The following is a 27,256-nucleotide window of genomic DNA, read 5'->3' on the forward strand; positions in this document are numbered from 1 at the left end:
ACTGACTTTTACTGTCCTTGGCTGAAATTTAAAAGTCAGTCTTTTCCCTCAGGCTTCTCACTGGCTAACCTCCCAACAGCTGGATTCAGATCTGTCATACTCCTAGGATTAGGCAAGGGCTTGCCTTAGGGGTGGGGCAATTTTGCTTAAACCTTATTGGCCTATATGTCCATTTTAGTCTCTTGCTTTTGCCTAAGTCTTGGCTGTTCTGTCAGACTTACTTTCTGTCTCTCCTGGATAGAAATGGGAACTCCCCACCCCAGGGGCCTTTCCAGCTCCTCTCTCCCAGCTTCCTCTCTGACTCTGAGTCCTTAGCAGTAGGCATCTTAGTTAGACATAGAGCTTGAACCTCACATACTCCTTGGTTGTACCCTCTTCAATTCTGACCTAGATGCTTCCAGTTCCTCCTAATAGCTGGAAGCATCTGTCCATTGCTTTGCCATCCCAAGACCCTGGGAGAGGAACTGCCTAGGACTCCTACTTTCTTAGGTTGGTTTGAACCAAATCTATATTTTGAAGGAGAGAGAAGAGAAGCCAGAAAGAGAGAAACAGAGAGAGGAAGAAAGCAAGCCAGCCAACCTGGACTTGCATGACACATGCTTCACACCGCAGGACAGCATCTGCAGTGGTCTATAATGACCTTGTCAATGATACAAACTGAAAGGGCATTAAGATAAGTGAAAGGGAGAACTGAGAGAAAATTGTGAGACAGGGAAAAAGGCAGCCAGGGCTGTAAACCTGCTTTCACCTGCTGATAATATCTAGGGACAACCTCTGTCCAGAAATGAGAGCAGGGACTGGATATCCTGAAAGTCTTACAGTCCTGATGTGATCCTCTGATGTTGGCTTTGTCTCAGTTGGCCAAGAGTCTATGTGATCTCTAGCAAGCAAGCACCCAGCTTCCTACCTAGCCTTAGATGTGTGTCCTAGCCCCAAATCTATGGCCCCTTGCCTCAAACCTTCACAAAGCTCTTACTCTATCTTCTCCCTCCCTTAGCCCCATTTTCTGACCCTGGAACCATCTCTGCTTCTTAGCATTATTCAGTACATACAGAAAACCAACAATTGGGCTGGGTGTGGTGGCTCACCCCTGTAATCCCAACACTTTGGGAAGCCAAGGTGGGTGGATCACTTGAGGCCAGGAGTTTGAGACCAGCCTGGCCAACATGGTGAAACCCCATCTCTACTAAAAATAAAAATAAAAATAAAAATATTAGCCAGCCGTGGTGGTGCATGCCTGTAGTCCCAGGTACTCTGGAGGCTGAGGCAAGCTAATCGCTTGAACCTGGGAGGCCGAGGTTGCAGCGAGCTGCGATTGTGCCATTGCACTCCAACCTGGGTGACTGAGTGAGAGAGAAAGAGAGACAGAGAGAGAGAGAAAGAAAAGAGAGAGAAAGTAAGAGAAAGAAAGAAAGGAAAGAGAAAGAAAGAAAGAAAGAAAGAAAGAAAGAAAGAAAGAAAGAAAGAAAGAAAGAAAGAAAGAAAGAAAGAAAGAAAGAAAGAAAGAAAGCCAACAATTGCACCAAAGGGTCTTAGTCGCACTCTCAAGACTCCCACAGTTCCCTCTGCCCGTGTCTCCCAGGCTGTCCCCATCCTTCAGGCCCTTTCTTTGACTCTTCTTTTGCTGTCCCCTGACCCTTCTCTATTTCTCACACAGCTTGATTTCCTGGCCCTATGCCATCCTGGCCCCAATTCTGACTCTTTGCTCTCAACTCAGCCAGAATAAAGACATAGACAAAAGGACAGAGCAATGATCAGGCAAAGAGACTGCATGAGGTCAGATCTTGAGAGCTCCTTTGACTGGATGTAAGCTAGGAGATTGAGAGAAAGGTGAAATTGTAAGCAGGCTTTAGGGTGGAGGGGAGTGGTAATCAGCCAAGTTAGAGAATGATGGAGAGGTGGGATAAGGGTGGGGAGGAGCTTATGTTGTTGAGGGAGTAGGCAATGTTGAATAGGAAAGTATCATTGGGTCATTGCTGAGTGGTGGGAATTGACGGCGGAAGAGAGAAGGACTTGAGTAATCATGGCAACCAGAAATTTCTCTTCGGGTCCTTCTGTCTCTGTTTCAGATTTTGTCTTGGCCACTTCAGCCACTTTGTCTCTTTGAATTCTCCCCCTTCAATAACTCATATGTGTGTGTGTGTGTGTGTGTGTGTGTGTGTGTGTGTCCAATACAATCCCTGACTTATGATGGTTCAACTTACAATTTTTCTTTTTCTTTTTTTCCTTTTTTTTTTTTTGAGACGGAGTCTTGCTCTGTCACCAGGCTGGAGTGCAGTGGCACAATCTCGGCTCACTGCAACCTCCACCTCCTGGGTTCAAGTGATTCTCCTGCCTCAGCCTCCTGAGTAGCTGGGACTACAGGCACGCACCACCAAGCCCAGCTAATTTTTTGTATTTTTAGTAGAGATGAGGTTTCACCATGTTGGCCAGGATGGTCTCAATCTCTTGACCTCATGATCTGCCCGCCTCAGCCTCCCAAAGTGCTGGGATTACAGATGTGAGCCACCGTGCCCAACCCAACTTACAATTTTTTTTTTTTTTTTTTTTTTTTTTTTTTTTTTTTTTTGAGACGGAGTCTCGCTGTGCCGCCCAGGCTGGAGTGCAGTGGCCAGATCTCAGCTCACTGCAGGCTCCGCCTCCCGGGTTCACGCCATTCTCCTGCCTCAGCCTCCCGAGTAGTTGGGACTACAGGCGCCCGCCACCGCGCCCGGCTAGTTTTTTTTTTGTATTTTTTAGTAGAGACGGGGTTTCACCGTGTTAGCCAGGACGGTCTCGATCTCCTGACCTCGTGATCCGCCCGTCTCGGCCTCCCAAAGTGCTGGGATTACAGGCTTGAGCCACCGCGCCCGGCCCCAACTTACAATTTTTTAACTACAGTGATGCAAAAATGATAATGTGTTCGGTAGGACCCATACTTGAATTTTGAATTTTGATATTTTCTAGGGCTAGCGACTGGTATATTAAACACATTTTCAAGTTATATGTTCAGTTTGCAATGGGCTTATCAGGACATAACCCCATCATAAATGTCAAGGAGCATTTGTGTATTTTTTCTGTCTCTAAGTTTCCATTTTTCTCACTGTGTCTTGAGATCTGTCTATCACTGTTCCGACTTTTGCGTTTCTCTCTCTGGGTTACTGCCCTTTTTTTCCTGCTGGACAGAGCCAGCCATCTGATTTTCCTGCAAAGAGCTTTAGAACTTTCCAGAAGTGGCCATTCTTCTTCCCTTTGGCTGCTTTCTAGAACTGTAGCACCAGTTTGGGGTCCTCAGGCACAGTCATAAGGTCTCAATTTTTGATGAGGACCTGAGTGAGCTTCAATACATAGGGCCTTTTCAGGGAGTAGAATTTCCCTACAGTGGGGTCTTAGTATCAAAACAAAGACATTTGTGCCTTAACCCATACTCTGGTCCTGGATTTCATGGTAGTGTGTTCATGGAAACTTGGGAAGTTCATGGGGTGAGTGCAAGGAGGACGGGGCTCTGCACACAACTGGATCTACTGAGAAACAGGACCTGAATATGCCTTGCATTCAACTGCCTCCTCCCCTGGATGGCACACTCCAGCTTTAGGGCCCTCGAGGAACAAGCAAATTCAGTCCCCTGAGCTCCAAGGGTTGTTAGGCAACCAAGAAATGTGGTTATCATTAAAGAATGGGGCTGGGTATTGGGGAATCGGTGGGCCTGCAGGATAGGCAAAGAACAACATAGCACATGGCAATGTTTTGACGTAATTTCCTAGAAAACAGAAGGCCACCATCCTAATATTGAGCATAGTGAAGCTCCATCTGGAGGAGAGCAAAGGTGTTTTCTAGGGGTGGAAAAACTGCTGGAGCCCCTGTGTTCTGTATAGGGGAATGTCCATACCTCCATGGATGGGGGGAGTGATCCTAGGGAAGAGCAGGAGGAGTGACTTTGAAGCCTCGGTCCTGGCGGGCGAGATCAAGGCCTATATTGGTAATCTTTCACTGTGTCATCAGCTCCCCAACACCTTTCTGTACAAACTGCAGACAGTTTGCAATGAGCAGATCAGGAATAGCTTATCACAGAGACAAAGCTGTACAGAAATGGATCATAAATATTTTATCCACACTCATGCTTCCAACTAGTTACACTCTGATTTATTTTTCACCCTCCTCTCTCCCTAAGCACAAGGGACTCTCCCCCAGCCTCTGACTCTTCTCTGACCTGGGACCTCACTACAGACAGACAGGATATTACTCACCAAGGAGCTCTCTCATCTACTCCTACCCCCAACTCATCCTCCTGCACCCCACCCTCACTCCCACCCCTTCCCACCTGGGCCCACTCCCTCCCTCCCCCACTCAATCTGACCCTCACTCTCACTATTCTTCTCCCCCACACCACCCCACCCATCCTTGTCCCTCCCTGAGTCACCTCAAGTCCCATTGACACAAACAAAAATTTCAGCACAACCCACTCCAACCGGTTTGGCTGAGGCGTGCAGCCTGTCATGGGGACAGAGACAGGTATAAGTGGACGCTTGGATGCATGCAGATCATGAAGAACATCCACTGCTGTGCACACAGAGACAGTTCCACATATGTGCATAGCATGTACACGTACAGAGATACGTAGGGAGCACATGATGGTGGGATATAGCATATTACAGTTGTTTCTGTGTCTGACTCTCCCGATTGAGGGCTCCTTGAGGGCAGGGACTATGTGTTATGTGTCTTGGTCTCCTCCCTTGAGCCTGACACATAGTGGTACTCACTTAATGTCTGTTGAAGGAATGCATGGGTGCAGGCGTGTACATGATAAAGACACTATCATGGCTTGAATTGTTCTCATTCTTAGGGTCCACAATATGGGTAGGAAGAGGGTAGGAGTGAGGCATGTGGGGAATGAGAATTCAATATGGAAGGGAGAACCGAACCAGGATACCAGGCATTGGTCTTGAAAATCTTCCTCATCCAATATTTCCTTCCAGCCTCAATCCTAGAATATGCCTTCCCCAGCCTTCATGCTAGGAGAGGGTAAGAGAGACCTAAGTTTGAGGGCATATTCTCTGAGAGCATGGCCCTTGTGAGACATACAGCGCTGAGGGGAGGGAGGAGACAGTGGGACTTGAGATAGATATTTGTGAAATGAGGAGAGAGAGAGATCCCTACCTCCGTCAAAGGCCTGGAGTGGGCTGCTAGACTCTAGTACTCCCTCTTAGGCCCTGTGGTACCCTTAGCCTACTTCAAGGCTGCATCTGGTGTTTACTGGGACCCAAACATACCCATGAAAAAATGAATATAGCCATACCCTAACTCCACCTCTGGACAGTTCTGCCTCCCTTCCATGCTCTGTATAGCTAGAGTTCAGGGTGAGTGATTAAGGGGCCTAACCAGGGGTTCAGAGACATCCTGACTGGTAGCACTTTCACAGGGGTATACCCTGAATGGACAGGCTGAAGGAGATTGGATACCCATCTTGTGAACTAACTGCTTTTCCACTCCTGTGCCTCAGTTTCTCTTGTGGCTTCCTGTACCTGGAGGGGTGAATCCGTGGGAAGGAAAGCAGCTCCTCTGAAAGCATGCGATAGGATCCAAGGTGTGATAATTATAATTATAACACAGGATGCTCCCCCTCCCATTCCCGCTGGCCCTACTCCACCCCTGCCACAGTGGATCTCAAAGCAGCATCTGGGTGGGGCTGTTCCCCTGGCACAGGTGGGGACCTGAAGAGGGGAAGGGGTTGGAGGCAGAGAGAAACTGGGGAATTCTGGCATCTGGCCTGGCCTGTAAGAGCCTCTGACCTGCAGGAAATAGCCCCTGAAGAAGAGGTCACTGCCGTGGTCATTGCTGACAGTTGGGATCTAGAGCCAGAGTTGGGGTCATAGTCCAGTGACAGGAGTAAAGTACAGGTCACAACCCCAGTTCAGGACAGTAACTCACAGCTAGTCGGGATCTCTGCTTTACTGATCCTACTTCACCACCCTTTCCATCTGGACAACTCATTTATTCAGAAATTCATGCCTCCACCAAAATGTAGTCAGTTCCCATGAAATGCTGTGGCCTGTCCTAGCATGGAAGACTGAGACAAGATTATAAAATAAGCCCAACTTTCAAGGAGTTCACAGGCTACAACTCTTGCCCTGTCCCACAATATAATACCGAATACCTGGCACACAGCAGGCCTCAATCAATGTTTTTTTGACTTGAAGCTTACAATTTAGTTAAGGAGATAAGATGTGCACAAATTATGAGCACATAAGCTATAATAAAAGGACTAGTAAAGGCTGAGGAAGAATAGAAGAAAGATTAATTTGGGGTGGGAGGAGCAGAGAAGGCTTCACGAAGATGTGGCATTTGAGGTCAGCTTTGAAAGATGAATAAGAGTTTGACAGGTAGAGTTGGTGGGGATGGTGTGGTAGAAAATCTACATAGAAAAACTCTTCCTTACGGCTTTTTTATTCCTCCTCTCTGCCTCCTCCAGATGGAAGGGTCCTATTGCAAAACTTTAACCTATTTTTTTTTTCTTCTCCCACATCTATCTCTATATTTACCTGGTTTTTGTTTTAGCCCTAGTCTGCAAGTGATCTTGCCTCTCCCCTTCACTAAATTTTCAGTGAGCGCAGAATATGCCCCTCTTCCTCTGGCTATCCCAGGGAGGCCAGTAAGGTTTTGTGTAACTTGGCGGTCACTTTTTATGCATTCAGAATGGAAACATGTGGTCTGACAAGGATGAGTGTACTTACAGGAATACAGGACTCGTTGAAATTAAGATTGTCCTTGCAAAGTCCAGACATGTAGTCTTGTCTAATGACGTAGGAATACACTGGGTAAAATGACCATGGAGAGCCTAGAGAGGAACCTCTCTCCATTCAAGTTGTGCTGCTGCGCTTGTTACCTGGCCAGGTAACAAGATGTTGAAGCTGAGAGAGGGCCCTGATAGGGAAGCCAGGAACCCCTAGGGCTAATTCCTTGGCCACTTCCTTGGCTTCTCCCATATGGAGTTGGGATTAGAGGAGTTACGTAAGTTATTTATCAGGGGTCTTTGAACTACTTCCCTACCTCAGGGATAGAGGTGTCTGAGCAAACCATGAGACTAAGTTGTGTGTCCTCTGGCAAGTCCCTCCCCTTCTCTGGGCCTTGGTTTTCTCATCTGAAGAATGAAGTATACAGCCCAGCACTGACAGACTCCTTCCTCCTCAGTTCCGGCCTTCTCTGATTCTGTGGCTCCAAAGCTGAGACCCTCCGGAAGATCCGGGAACTTGTCAAGGCCCCCAGGAGGTAGCAAGGCTAGCTGGGGTGTGGGATGCTTGGGTTCCTTTCTACCCACAAGGGCCTTGCCCCTGTTCATCCTGGCCTGCCCTGGTACCCTGGGCCTCCCTTAGCCCCCGCCCTTGCCTCTCCCTTCACAGCCCCTTCCACATACTCACAGGTAAAGCCTGGAGCTGAGGATGGGACCCCACTGCCCCCACCCAGGTCCTTTCCTTCTTCCCTCCCTCCCTGGCGCCCATTAGCTAGCCCAGGCCGTGGGGGCGGTGGCTGCTGAGTCTCCGTGCCAGGCCCAGCCCCCAGAGACGCACCTGTTCTGACCTGCTGAGCAGGTTCCCAGGTTTCTGCCGTCGTTGTTGGCCACAGCGTGGGAAGCAGCTCTGGGGGAGCTCGGAGCTCCGGATCACGGCTTCTTGGGGGTAGCTACGGCTGGGTGGGTAGAACGGGGCCGGGGCTGGGTCCCCCAGTACAGACCCAAGTACGAGAGGCAAGAACTCTGCAGCTTCCTGCCTTCTGGGTCAGTTCCTTATTCGTCTGCAGCTGGCTCCCAGGGAGATCTCAGTGGAACTTCAGAAACGCTGGGCAGTCTGCCTTTCAACCATGCCCCTGTCCCTGGGAGCCGAGATGTGGGGGCCTGAGGCCTGGCTGCTGCTGCTGCTACTGCTGGCATCGTTTACAGGTAGGACTTGCCTGAACCATCAGGACACTTGCTTCTGAGCCCAACCCGGCACTGACACACATGCACAAACACATAGACACATGCATGCACACACACATTCTCCTTCCTTTGACTCTGAACTGAGGAGCCAGTCTCTCTCTCCCACCCCCAGCTTCCAGCAGTGCCCCCAGAAAAGCCAGTATAGCCCTTCCCCTTCATGTTTCCTCCCAGCCCCCAGGCCAGGTCACTATGTCTGGGATCCCTGACACCTCTGCCAAAGCCTTGCCTAGGCCTGAGCTGTCTTGGGGAATAGAGACCCAGTGCAGGTGGGCAGGGAGATGGGACTTGTGAGGATTCTTTTTACCCCAGGGTTTCCTGGAGGTGCCTTGGCCTACCCGCTGGGCTCTAGAACAGCTGCCTGGAACTGGGGCTGACTCAGGGCTCAGCTGGTTTCGGCAGTCATCAGGGTGCTGGAAGCCTGATGCCCACAGAGTGGATGGGGGATTTCTGTTTCCTTCTCTTCTCTCCATGATGTTCTAGAGCACCAGGACGGGGGCACCTGTTGGGGACTATAGGAGAACTGAGAATGCCTGTCACTCTTACCCCTCCCTTTCCCTGGACGCAGTATTAGGTGCCAGGGTGGTAATAAGGGGGTTTAGATGGGTGGGGGTCTAAGATAGGGAACCATCTAGATAGGATGTGGTCCCCTTTTGTTCATCTCCTGTTCCCCCATTTTCTTAACTAGATGCCTTGTATTACTCCTCACCTCCTGTCTGTCTAATGTATATACAACAAATATGAATTATAGGAATGTATAATCTTCAGAGTAGAGGAGAGTGTGTGTGCGTGTGTGTGCACAGTGAGACTCAGTGGGATTCCATAGGCTGTTCCTAGGGTAATGAGTAACAGAAATCTTTCTCCTTTAAAAGATGGGGGCTGATCTGGATAGGACAGTTTGATTCTCGGGCCCAGGAGCAGTAGCAAGGGAGCCTCTGTTGCCCAGCAAGATCCGGCAGTGATTCCCCCACCTCCATCTCCAGCCGAAGCTTTGAGGAGGGGAATAAGGCCTAGATGTGTGGATTGGTGGAGGTATGGGCTGCCCCCACTCTGATTTTATAATAGGTCATGGCTCAGCCTCCAGTCGTAGGATACTCAGCTCCTACCCCTGCCATCTCCTCACAGTCCCCTACCACCTGTGTTTTAATTCCCATTTTCCAGATAATCCTTCTCAACTTGTTTAGGCCAAAAAGGTGGAGCCTAGTTGCTGGAGTCGGGGAACCAGCAGTCACTTTCCTGTGGGATCTACCCACACCTAAAGAGTGGAGTCATGCCATCTCAGGACTTGGAAGAGATCAAAGAGATTACCACTCCAACTCTCTCATTTTACAGATGAGAAAACTGAGAGAGATAGGCAAGTGAGATCTTCAAGATAACTCAATGTTAGGAGTTAACACACACACACACACGCGCACACACACACGCACACACACACAATCTCTTTCCTTTGACTCTGAACTGAGGAGCCAATCCCTCTCTCCCAACCCCAGCTTCCAGCAGTGCCCCCAGAAGAGCCAGTGTAGTCCTTCCCTTTCATGCTCCCTCCCAGCCCCCCAGGCCAGGTCACTATGTCTGGAATCCCTGATTATCTCTGCTCAGTGTTAGGAGTATGACAAGGGTTAGTGTCTTGGTGTTGTGATTCTAAGTTCATTGAAGAATAGTACATTTGAATGCACACTGGATACAGCCTGGATACTAGATGCTGGAGAGGCAATGGTGACTGCATCACATGGTTTTTGTCTTCCTTTTCCATGATGGCAAAACTGTTCTTACTAAGAGAAGCCCAGGGAAGGGGAAAGGAGACCCCCTTCTAGTTAGACCTCATGCAATCCCTGACAGTAAGGGAGGAAGCTTGGCTCCAGATTGCCCCAGGAAGCTGGTAGCTGGTAGGAGGCCACTCCGCTGCACTCCGCTGCACAGAGCTGAGGTTGCTCTGGGGGCTGGAGACTACTAGCCTGAGGATCAGATGGTCCTACCTCCACTACCACCCCCATTCTGGCTCTTCTGTATATAGACTCTCTTCAATGGCCCCCAGGAATCTGGAATGTTTCATGTCTCTGAAAAAAATCCTTGGACTGGGAAGTCAGGAGTCTTGGGTCCAGATCCCGTTTCTGCTATTAATCTATTTGGTAACCTTGGGCAGCGATGAAACCAGACTTCAGTAGACCAAGAGCTAGGACCAGATCATCTCTACTGACCTTCCAGCTCAAATACGATGACTCTGTGATGTTCCAGCCCTGGTTGAAGTGGGGTGCTGCGGTGTTGGAAAGGTCACTGGATCTAGTTGTGGAGCTAGGAGGAGGAAAGGGGTTCTGGTCCCATCTCTCAGAGGGTACCAGCGTACCTTTCCCCAGAATACTGCCTTCCTGGCCCTACTGCAAATTCACCCCCCACCCAAATCCTGGGCCATTAGAGCTCTGAGCCCCAGGGCCCTGCCCCACCCCTGACAGGGAAAGGAGCCCAGGCTTGGGAGGCGCCTCAGCACCACAGCTCTTTGTCTCTCCTTAATGGGTTGAGTTTCCGGGTGAGGTCTCCTCCCTTCTCCCTCCCCCATCTCTTGCCCTGGGGCTGAGGGACCCAAATCCATGAGACACCCCTTCCCCCATTAGGATCCTAGTCCCTAGCTCTTTGTCTGGGTTCAGGAGCCCTGCAGGACCAGAGGGTGAGTGGTGGTGCTCTGCATTCTGAGGTCTGCCTTCTGGGGGTTAGGATCAGCTTTCTGTCTCAGGTTAGTTTCCTCAAAAGGGAGGGGCCCATCCTTACTTTTCTACTCCTGTTTACAGAGGGGGGCAGGCCCTTTCCTGTAGGACCTACCCAAACCTGGGAAAGCCAGCAAGGGAGGTGGTGAGAACTGGGAGAATCCCAGGGAAGCCCTGTGACCTCAGTGACCTTGTTCCCACCCTAGTGTTTAAGGAGGCTGGGCCAAGGAGACCCTAGCTACAGAGATGGTGATGAGGACATTAGAGTTCATGATTCCATCAGGTGGACCAGAGCCTCAGGATCTGGGGGTTCTCTAGGCAAAGTGAATGGGGATTAGCTACTTTGGGGCACAAACCCAGTGAGAAGAGAATGATTGGATGTTCTGGCCTCCAAAAATTTGCCCTTGCTCTGACCGAAGTCTGGGCAGAGAGAAGCGATGGAGGTGATATGTGGAATGAAGCCAGAAGGGAAGGGAGTAGAGGAGTCTAGGGTCTAAATTTGGGAAGAGAATCTAAAATGAGGAGGGGGCCAGGCGTGGTGGCTCACGCCTGTAATCCCAGCACTTTGGGAGGCCAAAAGCAGGTGAATCCCTTGAGCCCAGCAGTTTGAGACCAGCCTGGGCAACTGGAGAAACTCCGTCTCTACAAAAAATACAAAAGTTAGCCAGGCATGGTGGTGTACCTGTGGTCCCAGCTACTTGGGAGGATTGCCAGAATCCAAGGAGACTGACGTTGCAGTGAGCCGTGATCACACCACTACACTCACACCACTACACTCCAGCCTGGGTGACAGAGTGAGACTTTGTGTCAAAAAAAAAAAAAAGAAGAGGTGAAGTTCAGAACTGAGGAGGCATCTGCCATGCCTCCTGAACGAAGGCTGTGGAGAAGGTGGCTGAGGTCACTCTTTCACTGGAACAGGCAGCCTCTGGCCTCTGGAGATTTTCTCATAGTTTTCTGGCCACCCCCACCCCCTTCCCTCTAAATCTGGTGTGTCCTGAGAGCTGGAGTTGAGGCTGTGATTTGGGACGGGGCAGAGCAAGCCATGGTGGGTGGAGGGGCAGTGTGGAGCAGGGGTTAGGATCTCAGGAGTTTGGGAGAAGCTGAATCCTGGGTCTCCCACCCACAGTGTGGCTGTTGTGGTGACTCAGCCAGGCTCAGACTCTGGCTCCGGGGGGTTTAGGGGACTTATCTGTGCTGGGAGCTGTGTCTGGGCCAGAGCCGGGGCTGCCTCAAGGCCTGTCCTCCCCATTGTTCTCATCTCCCTTTGTGATTGTGTGGCCCCCCTCCCCAGACACTAATCTGTGGGTGGGCGTTCTGCCCAGGCTGGGAAGCTCTCACTAAGCTGGGGGGCTTAGAACAATGGGGGGTAAGTGAGGGAGGCGAATGAAGGTGGAGAGGGAATCTTCTGGCTTTTAAAGTTCCTTAGCACTCCAAAGCCAAGGTTATGGGGAAAAGAGTGGATGGAAAGGGGTTTGCTGGGTTGTTTGTGTCACCTGTCCTGGCTGGGGAGTTTCGGTGCATCCCTCCCAGGTCCTTTCTCACCCTAAACTCACCCACATACTCCAGCTCTCGGGTGGAGGTTGTTGCTGTAAGGGGAGGCAGGAGTTAACAAAGGAGCATGAGACCCTAGACAGCCTGGACCCCTCCCCCTAGCCCCAGGCAGGATTCCCCTCACTCCCTACAAACCCACACCAGACAACCCTTACCCAGGTCTGGAACCAGAGCTGGTTTTTCTGGTAGTGGCAGCAGCAGAACCCTGACAGAGATTTCCAGGGAGAGGCCTCCTTCGGGGGCCAGAGCTGCTGAGGGACCCAGGGGAGTGGCTGGGGGTAGTGGTGAGAAATGTGGGAGTCCTTTTAGTAGGAACCTGAGGAGCAAGGGGAAAGGGAACGTTTGTTTTGTTCTGCTGGGGAGTCCTTAATGGCAAGTTCCCATCACCTGGAGGGACAGTGACCTCATCTCTAGGCACTTCCACCTTGAGCCTGAGATGAATCTGTCCTCAAGTCTTGGGGTGAGATGGGGAGGGATGCTGGGGGTGACATTCCAGGCAGGATGCAGAGGCAAAGGCTCAGAGCTACATACCACTGACCAAGGGCAGCTGAGACAGAGAGACATGCGGAAGCCAAGATAAACTGACAGCAAAATATTTACTATGTGTGCAGAGTTCCGCGAGACAAGAATGCACTCCATGCATACAGAGGGTGTGACATGCACACGGAATCGTGTGTGCACACACGTTCACACATACCGGTGCATAGCTCTTCCCTCTGGACACAGACAAGTAAGTACATATATGCCCCTAAGATAAGACATGAACACATATATGTGCCAAACACCCACCAGTTTATATGCAAGGAGATAGCCTCACATGCTTTTGAACCAGCACTAAGACAGACCAGGCCCTCAGCCACAGCTCCCATATACAAAAAACTCATACCTACTCCCTCCTTCTCAGACACCCATCTCTAGTACCCCTACATTCACACCTGTAAGTCCCAGCAGGGGATCCTGATGGAGAAAGGCCCCTCATAAAGAAAACCTACTTCCTTAAAGATGCTCTTGATGGCTGGATATCAGCAAGTGCCAGCCTCAGTTTCCCTTCCTGAGATCAGAGGCCAGGCTCACATAGAAAGGAAAGTTGAGACCCAGGCATAGGGTGGGGAACAGCCAGCCCAAACCTGGAACGGAGGGCCTGTCTGGGAGCGGGCGGGGTACACAAAGGGCTGGGCTCCAAAGAGGCCCGTGGGGGCCTGGCCAGGGTGGGGGAGGCCAAGGGCAGGGATCCCGTCTGGCCAGTTGGGCCTGTTCTCTCCCTTGCGCAAGGTGGTGGTGGCTGTGGCTAGGCTTGCTGCTGTGCAGCAGCTTCTGAGTCACCAAGGCTCCTGACCAGCGTCCTGGTGCTCCAGGGAGGAGGGGTGGGAGGGTCAGAGGGAGGAGTGTCCAACCAGCCCAAGTCCACCAGCCTCAGCAAACAATTTGCAACAGAAGGGTCTGTGGGCTTGGCCTGGCCTGGCTATCACCTGCCCGCGAGGTGACCTCACCAGGCAGGCAATGTGTCTCCTTTGGTCTGATGACATCATCATGCTGACGCCAGGCTGACACTGGGTGGAGGAGAGAAGGAGGAGGCAGTCCTGGCCTGCCCTGGCCTGGAAGCCTGGACTCCTGGGTCTGTTTAGCCAAGGACAGGGATTCTAGGGCTCAAATTCTATTTTCTCTTCTCTTGTACCCTAGGGTGGTAGAGGGGTATGCAACTGGAGGAGGGTGTTGCCTCAGGCTGAGATGTTCCTACTAAATAGTGGATTTAGAACAATGAGGATCTGTGGGAGATACCCAGAAAGGAATTTCCTGTTTTACTGGGTTCCTCGGTCTGAGAAGCTTCAGTTTGTCCCCTAGGGGTGGGGATCATCGACTCACAGGTGAGAACATGGAGGATTGAGATTCAGGCATGCGCTGGATATCTAATGCCTGCTGTACCCTAAGAAGGTATTGTATTTTCCTAGGGAAATATAGGTGATTAGTGGTGGGGAGGCAGCAGGTGGTTGACTAGTATAGGAATAGGGTTGGAAAATATGCCATCTGATGTTGTTTCAGAAATAGCCTTTAGAAAGGTTTGAGTATCCCAGTGGGGCAGGTCTTGGGATCCCTGTGACCTTCACAGACAACAGCGTTTGAAGCAGAGGATATGTTGTGCTGGAGATCCCTACCCAAGCTCACTCGCAGCCCTTCCTTGGCAGCCCTGTTCTTTCCAGTGCCAGGAGGAGAAGCAGCCTGGGATGGGTGCGGGTGGTTAGCTGGACTCCCAGGCTGGGCTGGGTGGGACCAACATTAGCTTAGGCAGGTCAGGGCCCTGGTATCTGGCCCTGCAGGTCTATCCTGTCCCATCTGGGACCTCTTAGCACCCAACAGCATCCTTCTTCCCTCTCCTGGTAGCAGCGCCACAGGAACCCCTTCCTGTGCTCTATGTCCTGCCTCACTAAAACCCTCTGATCCATTCTAGTGGAGCTTCATTTCCTCCCTTCATGCCTGCCTCCTTCCATTCCTATTTTTTTCCTCTGTCCAGTCTGGAGGTGCTCCCTTTGCCAGTGAACCCAATTAGCTAGCTAGCCCAGCCTATCCTGCCTCCGCCCCAGGGTTACCATGTAGTGTTCCTCCCTGGCCAGCCCAATGCTTGTTCCTCCTCATTCTTGTTTTTTATCTTTTTCTTTTTTTTTGGTACAGCATCTCACTTTGTTGCCCAAGCTGGAGTGCAGTGGAATGATTAGCTCACTGCAACTTCCACCTGCTGGGTTCACCAATTCTCCTGCCTCAGCCTCCCGAGTAGCTGGGACTACAGGCGCCCACCACCACGCCCGGCTAATTTTTGTATTTTTAGTAGAGATGGGGTTTCACCATGTTGGCCAGGCTGGTCTCAAACTCCTGAGCTTGGGTGATCTGCCTGCCTCGGCTTCCCAAAGTGCTGGGATTAAAGGTGTGAGCCACTCTGCCCAGCCTGTTCCTCCTCATTCTACACTTTTCTTCTGTCTCTCTCATTTATTAATTCACCTGTTCATTCATTCAGTCGGTCAATAAATGTTGATGGAACCCACATACCACTGAGCACTAAATCAGAAACAATGGTTCCATATGTGACGTGAGGCCCAGAAAACAGGGATAAAGTGCTGTGACAGGAGTGAAAGCAGGGTGATGAGGAGAACAGAGGAAGGGCACCTAATGCTGCCTGAGGTGGGGGTGGGAGGAGGGAGGACTCCTGGAGGAAATGATGCCTAAGCAGAGTCTTAAATGATGAGTAGGCGCTACCAGACATAGGGAGGAGGGCATTCCAGGCAGGGGGTATTGTGTGAGCAGAGGTGAGGAACAACAAGGTGTGTGGCTTGCTGGGCAGAGGCAGGGACAACACACTGTTGGGGATTGCTGGGGCATGCATTCCAAAGCAAGGAGCTCTTGCCATCCCAGCATGTTCCTTTGCTCTGCTCCCAGGCCCCAATCCCCATATTTCACTTTTGATTCCATGACTCCAAATTTATTTCTTCCCAACAATGAACATCCTCAGGCCCTGTCTCCCTCATAAGTTACTCATCCTAGAAATTTAGGAGCTGTCTTTGAGTCTTTCCTCTCCTTCATCTATCTTTCTTTCTGGTCAGTGACCAAATCCCTGTCAAATCTCCCCCTGGAACTGTCCCCTCCTATCCCCTCCTAGCACTACTGCGCCCAGGCTGCAGCTGCAGCCTTCAGTGACTGCCCCTCACCACTTGCTCATGGCACTCCCTTGCTAAGGAACCTTCAGTGACTCCCCATTTCCTCTTGACCAAGTCTGAATTCCTTTGCTCGTATGGAAGTTCCCCGGTGATTTGGCCCCACCCTGCCCCAACCATATTTTCCACTCCTGCTCAACACACACACCCTGTATTAGGCTGAGTCCTCTCCTCTTTGCTTCCTGAACAAGCCACCTTCTCCATCTCCTTGGTGTTTGCTCACCGTGGTCCCTGACTTTGTATGCCTTTCTAGGCCTCTCTGCCTCCTAATCCTACCCAACTCATGCATGGGGCCCTCCCAAATGATTCAGTCCCATAGCGATTGCCCCATCCCACAGTTGGCCTATAACACACCCCTGAGCACTAAATCAGAAACCATCATCACATGTTTCCATATGTGTCTCCATATGTATCTCTTGCTCCTGAGCAGACCTCAAGTCCCATGAGAGCAAGGAGTGGATCCTTACTTGCAGATAAGGTAACATGATGGATAGTTCTGATTCCAGAATTCCTGAGGGTTTCATTAATATGCAGAATACTAGCCCTTTGTCCTAGCCCTTTGTCCCTTGTACTCTGATTCTGGCTTACAATTCTGACCCCGTTGCTGTGTGCCTGCTCTGATCTCATCTCTCTGGGCCTCTGACCTGGGCCCTTTCTGTCTTTAGTGGCTTGCTCATTCCTGCCTCTGAGCCTTGGTTCATGCCTTTCCTCCCACATGGAACACTTCCTAAGCTATGGGAATCCAGGTCTCTCATCTTCAAGCCATGAAAAGAATGTTCCAAAGGGCCTACTGAATTAGACCCTTCCTACCCTATGTGACCCATTCCAGACACCAACAGTTTTGGATTCTTGCCGTGGCTCCCGGCCACACTTTCTGAAACTATCCACTTTTTCCTGGTTGGTGGGTTGAACCTCCTCTGAAAGTTTGTTCATGGCTTTCCCTGTTTCTTTGTGCATGAATTCCACCTCCCTGATGACTGTGAGCTCCCTGAGGGCAGAGGCTGGGTCTCCTGTTCTGTTACAACCTCCCACCTTGCAACTGCTCAGGATACAATCCTAGGCTGCAAGAGGGTGTGAGTCTTCCATAAATCGTCTGTGTGGCCTTAGGCAAGCCACTTCCTCTCTCTGGGTCTCAGTTTCCTCATCTGTTAAATGGTGATAATAACACCTACCTCTTGGGAATGTTTTGTAGATTTAATAAGGTAATGAACTGAATGTGCTTTGCAAGCACAAAATGCTTCAGGAGTTCCGGCCACCTTTGCTATCATTATCATTATGAATGCGTTCCCCCAGCTCTGGCAGCACCCTTAATGGTGGTTGTCCCTGTCTGCCCCCTGCAGGCCGGTGCCCCGCGGGTGAGCTGGAGACCTCAGACGTGGTAACTGTGGTGCTGGGCCAGGACGCAAAATTGCCCTGCTTCTACAGAGGGGACTCCGGCGAGCAAGTGGGGCAAGTGGCATGGGCTCGGGCGGACGCGGGCGAAGGCGCCCAGGAACTAGCGCTACTGCACTCCAAATACGGGCTTCATGTGAGCCCGGCTTACGAGGGCCGCGTGGAGCAGCCGCCGCCTCCACGCAATCCCCTGGACGGCTCGGTGCTCCTGCGCAACGCAGTGCAGGCGGACGAGGGCGAGTACGAGTGCCGGGTTAGCACCTTCCCCGCCGGCAGCTTCCAGGCGCGGCTGCGGCTGCGAGTGCTGGGTAAGTGGGGCTCTCTGGGGATGGTCTGAGCTGCTGTGGATGCAGGGGGAAGCAGAGATTGGAACTGCAGAGATGAATGGGGCAGAAGTAGAACAGGAATAAAATGTAGGGTCCTGTTCAGGTGAGGGAGCTTCATCCAGCTAGCTGTCCTTGTACCCAATCCAGAAATTCTCTCCAAGTAACCCCAAAAGCTGGGGAAGATTCCGTTTATTAGGAAGTTCTTCCTTCCGACGACATGAAACTCCCTCTGTTACTTTTGCCCTGTGGCAATATGGCACGGTTTATTCTCTTTTCTGCACAACAACCTTTCCAAAAGCAGAGGCCCTTTGTCATGCCCCACCCAAATCTACTCTTCTCCAAGCTAAACTTACTGGTTCCTGACACAGTTCCACCAAAGACAGTTTCAAAGCCTCTCTCACCATCCTGTGCTCCATGTTTTTTTTTTTTTTTTTTTTTTTTTTTTTACAATGTGGGTCCTGAGTGTGGACACAGGCCCAGCTATGGTGTGGCCATACGCGGCCAGTGGGGCTAATACCTTCCTTGATATGGACCTTCAGTGAATGTGGTCTGAGATCACAATCACTTTTTAAAATTTTTAATTTAATTTAATTTAATTTTTTTCGGACGAAGTCTCGCTCTGCCGCCCAGGCTGGAGTGCAGTGTTGCGATCTCGGCTCACTGCAAGCTCCGCCTCCCGGGTTCACGCCATTCTCCTGCCTCGGCCTCCCAAGTAGCTGGGACTACAGGCGCCGCCACCACGACCAGCTAATTTTTTTTGTATTTTTAGTAGAGACGAGGTTTCATCGTGTAAACCAGGATGGTCTCGATATCCTTACCTCGTGATTCGCTTGTCTTGGCCTCCCAAGGTGCTGGGATTACAGGCGTGAGCCACCGCGCCTGGCCACAATCACTTTTTAAATCATCACTTTATATTGCGGGCACTTGTGGTCAACTCTGGACTTATGGTCTTTTCCATTCTGTGTTAATATTTTGAAGATAAAAATAAAGGTTTTTTTGCTGGGTGAGGTGACTCACACACTGTAATCCCAGCACTTTGGGAGGCTGAGGTGGGCAGATCACCTGAGGTCAGGAGTTCGAGACCAGCCTGGCCAACATGATGAAACCCCATCTCTACTAAAAATACAAAAACTAGCCAGGCGTGGTGGCTCGTGCCCAGCTACTCAGGAGGCTGAGGTGGAGAATCACTTGAACCCAGGAGGCGGAGATTGCAGTGAGCTGAGATTGTGGAACTGCACTCCAGCCTGGGTGGTAGAGGGAGACTCAGTCTCAAAAGTAAATAAATAAATATAAATAAATAAATAAATACAATAAAGGTTTTTATAGTTCCCCTTTATTCACATATAAGTTAATAACATCAGCCTTGGAGTAAAAAAAAAAACCAAGTGTAAATCTAGGCTTTGTCACCTAATAGCTGATGACTTGGGACAGTCACTTAACTTCCTTGTGCTTTGGTTTCCTCATCTGGAAAATAGAGATAATAATACCTAACTCACTGTTTGTTGACAGAATTTGAGATAACATTTATAAAATATTTAGCATAATAGTTGACACATAGTAAGTGCTTACTAGGAGGTGGTTATTATTATTATGTAGATGATATCTGGTTAGTTTTTTAATTACTTCATTATTTTTATTTTTTAAAATGACCTATGTTCATTGTAAAAAATTCACACAGTAGGGAAGGATACAAAGTCACCTCAATTTCTCCCATTCATCTGTGTCTCCATGAAGTAAGAGAAGGAAAGGGGACCTGAAACTTGTTTTGTGGTATTTTTTGTTGTTTTTTTGAGGCGGAGTCTCACTCTGTCGCCCAAGCTGGAGTGCAGTGGCATGATCTCGGCTCACTGCAACCTCCACCTCCCGTGTTCAAGCGATTCTCCTGCCTCAGCCTCTCGAGTAGCTGGGATAACAGGCACCCGCCACAACGCCCGGCCAATTTTTTATATTTTTAGTAGAGACAGGGTTTCACCATATTGGCCAGGCTGGTCTCGAACTCCTGACCTCGTGATCCGCCTGCCTCGGCCTCCCAAAGTGCTGGGATTACAGGTGTGAGCCACCGTGCCCGGCCCGGGGGCCTGAAAGTTTGTACTTGCACAAGACTGAAATGCGATGAGTGGGGGCCTCCTAACAGGGGTTGTGCAGACCTGTGACCCCTGCCTTTCCCCATTTTCAGTGCCTCCCCTGCCCTCACTGAATCCTGGGCCAGCACTAGAAGAGGGCCAGGGCCTGACCCTGGCGGCCTCCTGCACAGCTGAGGGCAGCCCAGCCCCCAGCGTGACCTGGGACACAGAGGTCAAAGGCACAACGTCCAGCCGTTCCTTCAAGCACTCCCGCTCTGCCGCTGTCACCTCAGAGTTCCACCTGGTGCCTAGCCGCAGCATGAATGGGCAGCCACTGACTTGTGTGGTGTCCCATCCTGGCTTGCTACAGGACCAAAGGATCACCCACATCCTCCACGTGTCCTGTAAGTACTTCGATGCTTGGATAGGGAGGCCCAAGGGGTTCTGAGCAGATTGGTGGGACGCCATAGGTCCCTGAGCCAGGCCGGGCTGGTCAACCTGGGTCCTGGAGGCTACAGTGTGTAAGAGAGCACTAGTCCAAATGTGGAAGACCTGGAGCCCGATCCCAGAGGATAGACCTCTCTGATCTTCTGTGTCCTTATCTTTAGAAAGGAGATTGCCCTGCTTCACGGGGTTGTTGGGAGAATCAACTATAAATATGGAATTGAAAACACTTTCTAAAATATTAGTTTAGGATTTGGAAACAGATAAACTTAGACAAGCCCTAGTTCTACTTACCAGCTGTTATTCAGTTGTGTTAGGCTTCATTTTCTTTATCAGCAATGAGTATAATTATTTATAACTCATACCAACTTTAGACGGTTTTGACGGGAATTAGAAATTATGAACGCAGAGCAACTCACACAGTGCTTAGCGCATTGAAGGCGCTTGGTAAATGGTAGATACTATTTTCCCAGTGTTAGATTTCAAGCTTCTGGAGGGGATAAGACTGTTTTCAGCATTTGGCTCAAAGTAGGTCCTCAACAAATGTTTGTTGAAGAAATGAACGAACTAGTAGGATTGTTACACTTTTGAAGAATCAGGCAACATTTATTTATTCAGCACCTGTTCTGTGACTAGCACTATGCTAGGCAACACAGGACATCCAGAGAATGTGTGATGGATCACTACCTTGAGGGACTTATGGCCTCATTGTACAGGTAAACCAATATAGACTCTCTGAGCTTAGAGAGGGGAGGGAACAGTGTGGCCAGGAGCTGTCAGCAGGGTGGGGCTGAGCTAGGTTTGGCAGCAGATGAGTAGGATGGAGAAGGGCAAGGGAGGGTATTTCAGGCAGGGTGGGGTGGGGGCAGAGCCCTTTGAGGTACCACATGATCAAAGGCATCATTCCCATTCTTTCTCCTCCCACCTCCCATTCCAGTCCTTGCTGAGGCCTCTGTGAGGGGCCTTGAAGACCAAAATCTGTGGCACGTTGGCAGAGAAGGAGCTATGCTCAAGTGCTTGAGTGAAGGGCAGCCCCCTCCCTCATACAACTGGACACGGTAAGGGCCCGAGCCTGGGGAAGGCCTAACTTGAGACTAGGTTCCTGCCCTCTCAGGGCCAGGGTATACTCACTATGGGATGGGACAATATATTCTGAGCCCCCAAATAAGTTGGGGTATGTGTTCACATCTCTTGTATTATTATACTCATTGTACAAGAATATGCATGGTCACCATATATTATTGGCTTGCCCAGGGAATCTAAGATACATGGTCATTAGTAGGGAATAAATGGATAAGCCCTTAAATTTTTTGTCTTTTATTTTATTTTTGTTTTGAGAGAGTCTCGCTCTGTTGCCAGGCTGGAGTGCAGTGGCGCGATCTCGGCTCACTGCAACCTCCACCTCCTGGGTTCACGTGGTTCTCCTACCTCAGCCTCCTGAGTAGCTGGGATTACAGGTGTGCGTCAGCATGCCCAGCTAGTTTTTTGTATTTCTAGTAGAGTCGGGGTTTCACCATGTTGACCACACTGGTCTTGAACTCCTGACCTCAGGTAATCCGCCCGCCTCAGCCTCCCAAAGTGCCGGGATTATAGGCGTGAGCCACCATGCCTGGCCTTGTCTAACTTTTAAATTGTGAAATGTAACACAATATTTCGATATTAATATTTTGCATATTTATGTGAATGCATAAAGTGCGCAAGACAGCTGTGTCTTTTTGCAGTTGTTAAGCCAACACTCCTATAACCACCACAATATTGCCAGCACCTCAAAAACACCCACTACCTCCAGTTCCCTCAAGGCATCCTTGGCCTTTTTCCAAGGTCTGAAATATCTAGAGAGTCAGGGAGAGGTTGGGTACACATGTGTGTGAGCCCATGACGGGCATGTTCTCACATGTAAGCATATGAACGATGCATGTGGCCTTGTGCCTGGGGCTATGTTCATGTATCCTGCCATGCAACATCACGGGTGTTGGAGCAGGCAGTCACATTTTCCAATTACCTCTCCACCCAGCTAGGAGTGGAGTGTCCTGTTGGGTGGACTTTATAACATGTGTACCTGGTACCCAGTGTTGGATGACGTGATGCCTGTGGAAGCATGTGGGATGGCACACGTGTGGATCTTCCCCGGGTGTGTGTAGGGGGTGCCCAGGTCAGGCTGGGCAGCAGGGAGAAAGGACTTCTGCCTAGACCTGCCTGGTGGAGGGAGGGACACCGTGGGAACAGCCGGCGGCTCTGGGTGACGTCATGGGGGTGGAGGGTGGAGAGCTGTCTGGACACGTTGGGTGATGGTGGCTTCAGCCCTTCCGGGCTGGCACCCTTCAGCTTCCCTGTCTTCCAGGCTGGATGGGCCTCTGCCCAGTGGGGTACGAGTGGATGGGGACACTTTGGGCTTTCCCCCACTGACCACTGAGCACAGTGGCATCTACGTCTGCCATGTCAGCAATGAGTTCTCGTCGAGGGATTCTCAGGTCACTGTGGATGTTCTTGGTAAGCACCGGGGCAGAAGAAACAAGGGACCTGGGCCAAGGGCTTGGTGGGGGCAGCGGGAAGCAAGACAGAGACAGTGAATTGGGCAAGTGTTTATTCAGTGGGGGCTGGACTGTGTGTCTTTTGCAGAGAGTCAAACTGAGGTGTGGTTTTAGATGTTTTGTAGGGGAGCTGTGAGGTCTGGGGTGGGTTGTGGCTGCAGGCTTCCACCTCAGACAGTGGCCTGTCTCCAGCAGACCCCCAGGAAGACTCTGGGAAGCAGGTGGACCTAGTGTCAGCCTCGGTGGTGGTGGTGGGTGTGATCGCCGCACTCTTGTTCTGCCTTCTGGTGGTGGTGGTGGTGCTCATGTCCCGATACCATCGGCGCAAGGCCCAGCAGATGACCCAGAAATAGTGAGTACTGGGCACTCCTGGGTGGGTAGAACTAAGCTGAGAACAAAGAAGAGGATAGCAGGAGGTGGGCCAGGACCGAGGAGACTGGGTGGCCTGAAAACTGAGGAGTTTCAGACTAGAGGTGGGCAGGGTCTTTCTAGGGCTGAGGAGGAGCTAAGGGTCTGGAGCACAGATGGAGCACTCAATCCTTCCACCTTAGTGAGGGTCAGATCCATGTGCCTGGGTGTCGCCAAGTATGCACACGCACACAGCACACACATGCTCTTCAGCTGCACTGCCATCTGCAGCCACACACTCACACTTGCAGGGCCAGCACGGCACCCACACCCTCCAGGCCTATCTCACTAGGCTCAGCCAGGATAGGCTCACCTTGGAAGGCTGCCGCTACCCTCAGCTCCTGACAAGGGTGTGTCTTTCCCAGTGAGGAGGAGCTGACCCTGACCAGGGAGAACTCCATCCGGAGGCTGCATTCCCATCACACGGACCCCAGGAGCCAGGTGTGTGCCAAGGCCGGGTGCATGCATGCAGGAGTGTGGTCACATTGGGGTCTGCTTGTGCCTGGGCCTCTCTGCAGACCAGGCGCACAGCTCTCTGCTGGGTCAGCCACTGACTCACAGCTGGGGCTGGCTAGGGTAGAGTTGAGAGGGTGTAGTTGCTTTGGGTCTGCTAGGGCTGCTCCAGAAGGCTCCCTTCAGCATTGGCCTAGAGCCTTCTCTGGGAAGCCACCATCAGTTCTGCTTCCAGGGTGGGTTTGGGGTGGCAGTGGGGAAATGAGGATGTTTGTTTCCAAGAGAATGGACCTGTTGGGTTGGGGGACAGGTGAGTAGGGAGGAGGCTGGTGGGGGACAAGAGGGGAAGAGGCTGAGGGGAGGAGGCTGAGCCCTGTTCTAACTCCCCCATGTCTGGGCCCTGCAGCCGGAGGAGAGTGTAGGGCTGAGAGCCGAGGGCCACCCTGATAGTCTCAAGGACAACAGTAGCTGCTCTGTGATGGTGAGGCCCCCGGCCCCACCGGTGTCCCCACCACTCTCCTCGGGCCCCTGTCCTGGTCCCAGATATGGTGCGTCAGCAGCCCACTTACCAGTCCCTCTCGCCTTAGCCCTGGCTCATGCAGCCCAGCACCGCATCTCTGCTACATCTTTGTTCTCCCGTCTCCCCCTCCCCATGCCTAACACTTGTTCCTGGTCCCCGATCTCTGGGCCCCTATGCTTCTGAGGCAACCGTTACCCCTGCTTGTGCCTGGCCTCTGATCCCACCATGACCCAGGTGCGCCCCAGCTGTGCCCCAGCATGTCCAGCCACCCTGCTTTGGTTCCTGACTTGCCCTCTGCCCTTGGTCTCCAGAGTGAAGAGCCTGAGGGCCGCAGTTACTCCACGCTGACCACGGTGAGGGAGATCGAAACACAGACTGAACTGCTGTCTCCAGGCTCTGGGCGGACCGAGGAGGAGGAAGATCAGGATGAAGGCATCAAACAGGCCATGAACCATTTTGTTCAGGAGAATGGGACCCTACGGGCCAAGCCCACAGGCAATGGCATCTACATCAATGGGCGGGGACACCTGGTCTGACCCAGGCCTGCCTCCCTTCCCTAGGCCTGGCTCCTTCTGTTGACATGGGAGATTTTAGCTCATCTTGGGGGCTTCCTTAAACACCCCCATTTCTTGCAGAAGATGCTCCCCATCCCACTGACTGCTCGACCTTTACCTCCAACCCTTCTGTTCATCGGGAGGGCTCCACTGATTGAATCTCTCCCAAAATGCATGCAGGTCACTGTGTGTGTGCATGTGTGCCTGTGTGAGTGTTCACTGACTGTGTGTGTGTGGAGGGGTGACTGTGTCCGTGGTGTATATTGTGCTATCATATCAGAGTCAAGTGAACTATGGTGTATGTGCCACAGGATTTGAGTGGCTGCGTGGGCAACACTGTCAGGGTTTGGCATGTGTGTCGTGTGGCTGTGTGTGACCTCTGCCTGAAAAAGCAGGTATTTTCTCAGACCCCAGAGCAGTATTAATGATGCAGAGGTTGGAGGTGAGAGGTGGAGACTGTGGATCAGACCCAGGTGTGCGGGCATAGCTGGACCTGAAATCTGCCTCCGGTGTGAGGGAACCTGTCTCCTACCACTTGGGAGCCATGGGGGCAAGTGGGGGCAGCCAGAGGCTTGAACTGTTACAGAAGCCCTCTGCCCTCTGGTGGCCTCTGGGCCTGCTGCATGTACATATTTTCTGTAAATAAACATGCGCCGGGAGCTTCTTGCAGGAATACTGCTCCGAATCATTTTTAATTTTTTTCTTTTTTTTTCTTGCCCTTTCCATTAGTTGTATTTTTTATTTATTTTTATTTTTATTTTTATTTTTTAGAGATGGGGTATCACTATGTTGCTCAGGCTGGCCTTGAACTCCTGGGCTCAAGCAATCCTCCTGCCTCAGCCTCCCTAGTAGCTGGGACTTTAGGTGTATACCACTGTGCCTGCTTTGAATCCTTTACTAAGAGAAGAAAAATTAAAGAAAGGCTTTAGATTTATCCAATGCTTACTACTGGGATTGCTTAAAGTGAGGCCCCCCCAACACCAGGGGGTTAATTCCTGTGATTGTGAAAGGGGCTCCTTCCAAGGCATCTTCATGCAGACAACCCCTTGGGAGGGCACCTGAGAGCTGGTGGAGTCTGGAATTAGGGATGTGAGCCTAGTGGTTACTGGGTAAGGTAAAGTTGCATCCACAGTTGTTTGTGATACCTTGGGGAGTTGCTTGGACTTGGTGACAAGGGCTCCTGTTCAATGGTGGTGTGTTGGGGAGAGAGAGAGCAGTGATTACAGACTGAGAGAGTAGGAGTTCAGGTGAGGTGAAGGAGGTGCTGGGGTGAGAATGTCGCCTTTCCCTCTGGGTGTTGGATCACTAATTCAAGGCTCTTCTGGATGTTTCTCTGGGTGGGGGCTGGAGTTCCATGAGGTTTATTTTTAGCTGGCACACCCAGATACACTCAGCCAGAATACCTAGATTTAGTACCCAAACTCTTCTTAGTCTGAAATCTGCTGGATTTCTGGCATAAAGGAAAGGCTCCCATCCTTCATTCCCCAGCCAGCCTAGGACTTTGAATGTGGAGCCTGAAGATCTAAGATCCTAATATGTACATTGTATGTAAATATGTGCATATTTGTACATAAAATGATATTCTGTTTTTAAATAAACAGACAAAACTTGTTCTGTCTGGTTCCTGTCTTGCCCCTTGAACTGTGTAAGCTCTGAGTCACATACTCTCTGTCTTGGTACCATCCTTCTGGTAGTCCCAAGTAGGGGAGGACTTAGGATGCCTGTAGCTGGGAGGGATAGGAAAAGAATTGGCTTCCACAAGGCCTTTGGCCATCTCTGAGAGTCCCCAGGTGGGAGAGTGGAGCTAAGAACCCTTTCGAGCATGGCCAGTGCCTTAGTTTGCAAAGTGTTTTAAATTCCATTTTTTTTTTTTTTTTTTTTGAGATGAAGTCTTACTTTGTTGCCCAGGCTGGAGTGCAGTGGCACGATCTTGGCTCACTGCAACCTCCGACTCCCAGGTTCAAGCAATTCTCTCACCTCAGCCTCCCGAGTAGCTGGGATTACAGGCGCCTGCCACCACGCTCAGTTAATTTTTGTATTTTTAGTAGAGACGGGGTTTCACCTGTTGGCCAAGCTGATCTCAAACTCCTGACCTCAGGTGATTCACCCGCCTCAGCCTCCCAAAGTGCTGGGATTACAGCGTGAGCCACTGAGCCCAGCCTGAATTCCTTATTGTACTGGAGACTCAAAAACAGCTATGTGAAATAGGCAGCAGTGTACCCTTTTTACAGGTAAAGAAACTGAAACCCAAGTTAAATAAGTTGTACAGACTCTTAGAGGTGGGAGCATTTAAAGGTCCTCTAGTCTTCTCCCTTCGTTTTCCTAGGTGTGGAAACAGGCTCAGTGAAGTAATGTGATTTGACTGAGGTGCTAGACCCATCAGAGGCAGAACCCAGGCATCCTCCCTTGTGCGTGTGCTTTTTACAGCCCGGTGTCACCTTGCTCCAAGGCAAGCCCCAGGTCTTGGACCCAAGAATTCTGGTCTCTAAGGGAGTCAGTCACCTGCTTACACCCCAGACGCCATCACCCCACCCCAGGGCTCTGACATCACCTTCCCTGACCAATGAACGAAGTCCAAGCAATGGGTGAGGATGTGAATGTCAGCTACCTCCCCCACCCTAGGCCCTGTGGTTGCAAAGATGCTCTAACAGGAAGTGGGTTAAGGA

General features: G+C 50.9%; 1 protein-coding gene across 4 annotated transcripts; it reads left to right on the top strand.

Annotated features, from left to right (window-relative positions):
- The first annotated feature begins 7,579 nt into the window (after nucleotides 1–7,579).
- LOC105498195 (nectin cell adhesion molecule 4) lies at nucleotides 7,580–24,765 on the top strand. 4 transcript variants are annotated; one of them, XM_011770124.2, is made up of 9 exons: nucleotides 7,580–7,912; nucleotides 17,240–17,599; nucleotides 19,794–20,084; nucleotides 21,062–21,182; nucleotides 22,466–22,614; nucleotides 22,851–23,007; nucleotides 23,429–23,504; nucleotides 23,923–23,997; nucleotides 24,348–24,765. In XM_011770124.2, the coding sequence occupies exons 1-9, from the start codon at nucleotides 7,834–7,836 to the stop codon at nucleotides 24,570–24,572; spliced, it is 1,533 nt and encodes a 510-aa protein (XP_011768426.1). In that variant the 5' UTR covers nucleotides 7,580–7,833; the 3' UTR covers nucleotides 24,573–24,765. The 4 variants fall into 4 exon arrangements, with proteins under 4 accessions (XP_011768426.1, XP_024653853.1, XP_024653854.1 ...); XM_024798085.2 differs by having other exon boundaries at nucleotides 7,601–7,912; nucleotides 22,848–23,007; XM_024798086.2 differs by lacking the exon at nucleotides 23,923–23,997 and having other exon boundaries at nucleotides 7,601–7,912; nucleotides 22,848–23,007.
- The last annotated feature ends 2,491 nt before the right edge of the window (nucleotides 24,766–27,256 follow it).

This window comes from Macaca nemestrina, chromosome 1 (assembly GCF_043159975.1).
Source record: "Macaca nemestrina isolate mMacNem1 chromosome 1, mMacNem.hap1, whole genome shotgun sequence".
Classification (NCBI taxonomy): Eukaryota; Metazoa; Chordata; class Mammalia; order Primates; family Cercopithecidae; genus Macaca; species Macaca nemestrina.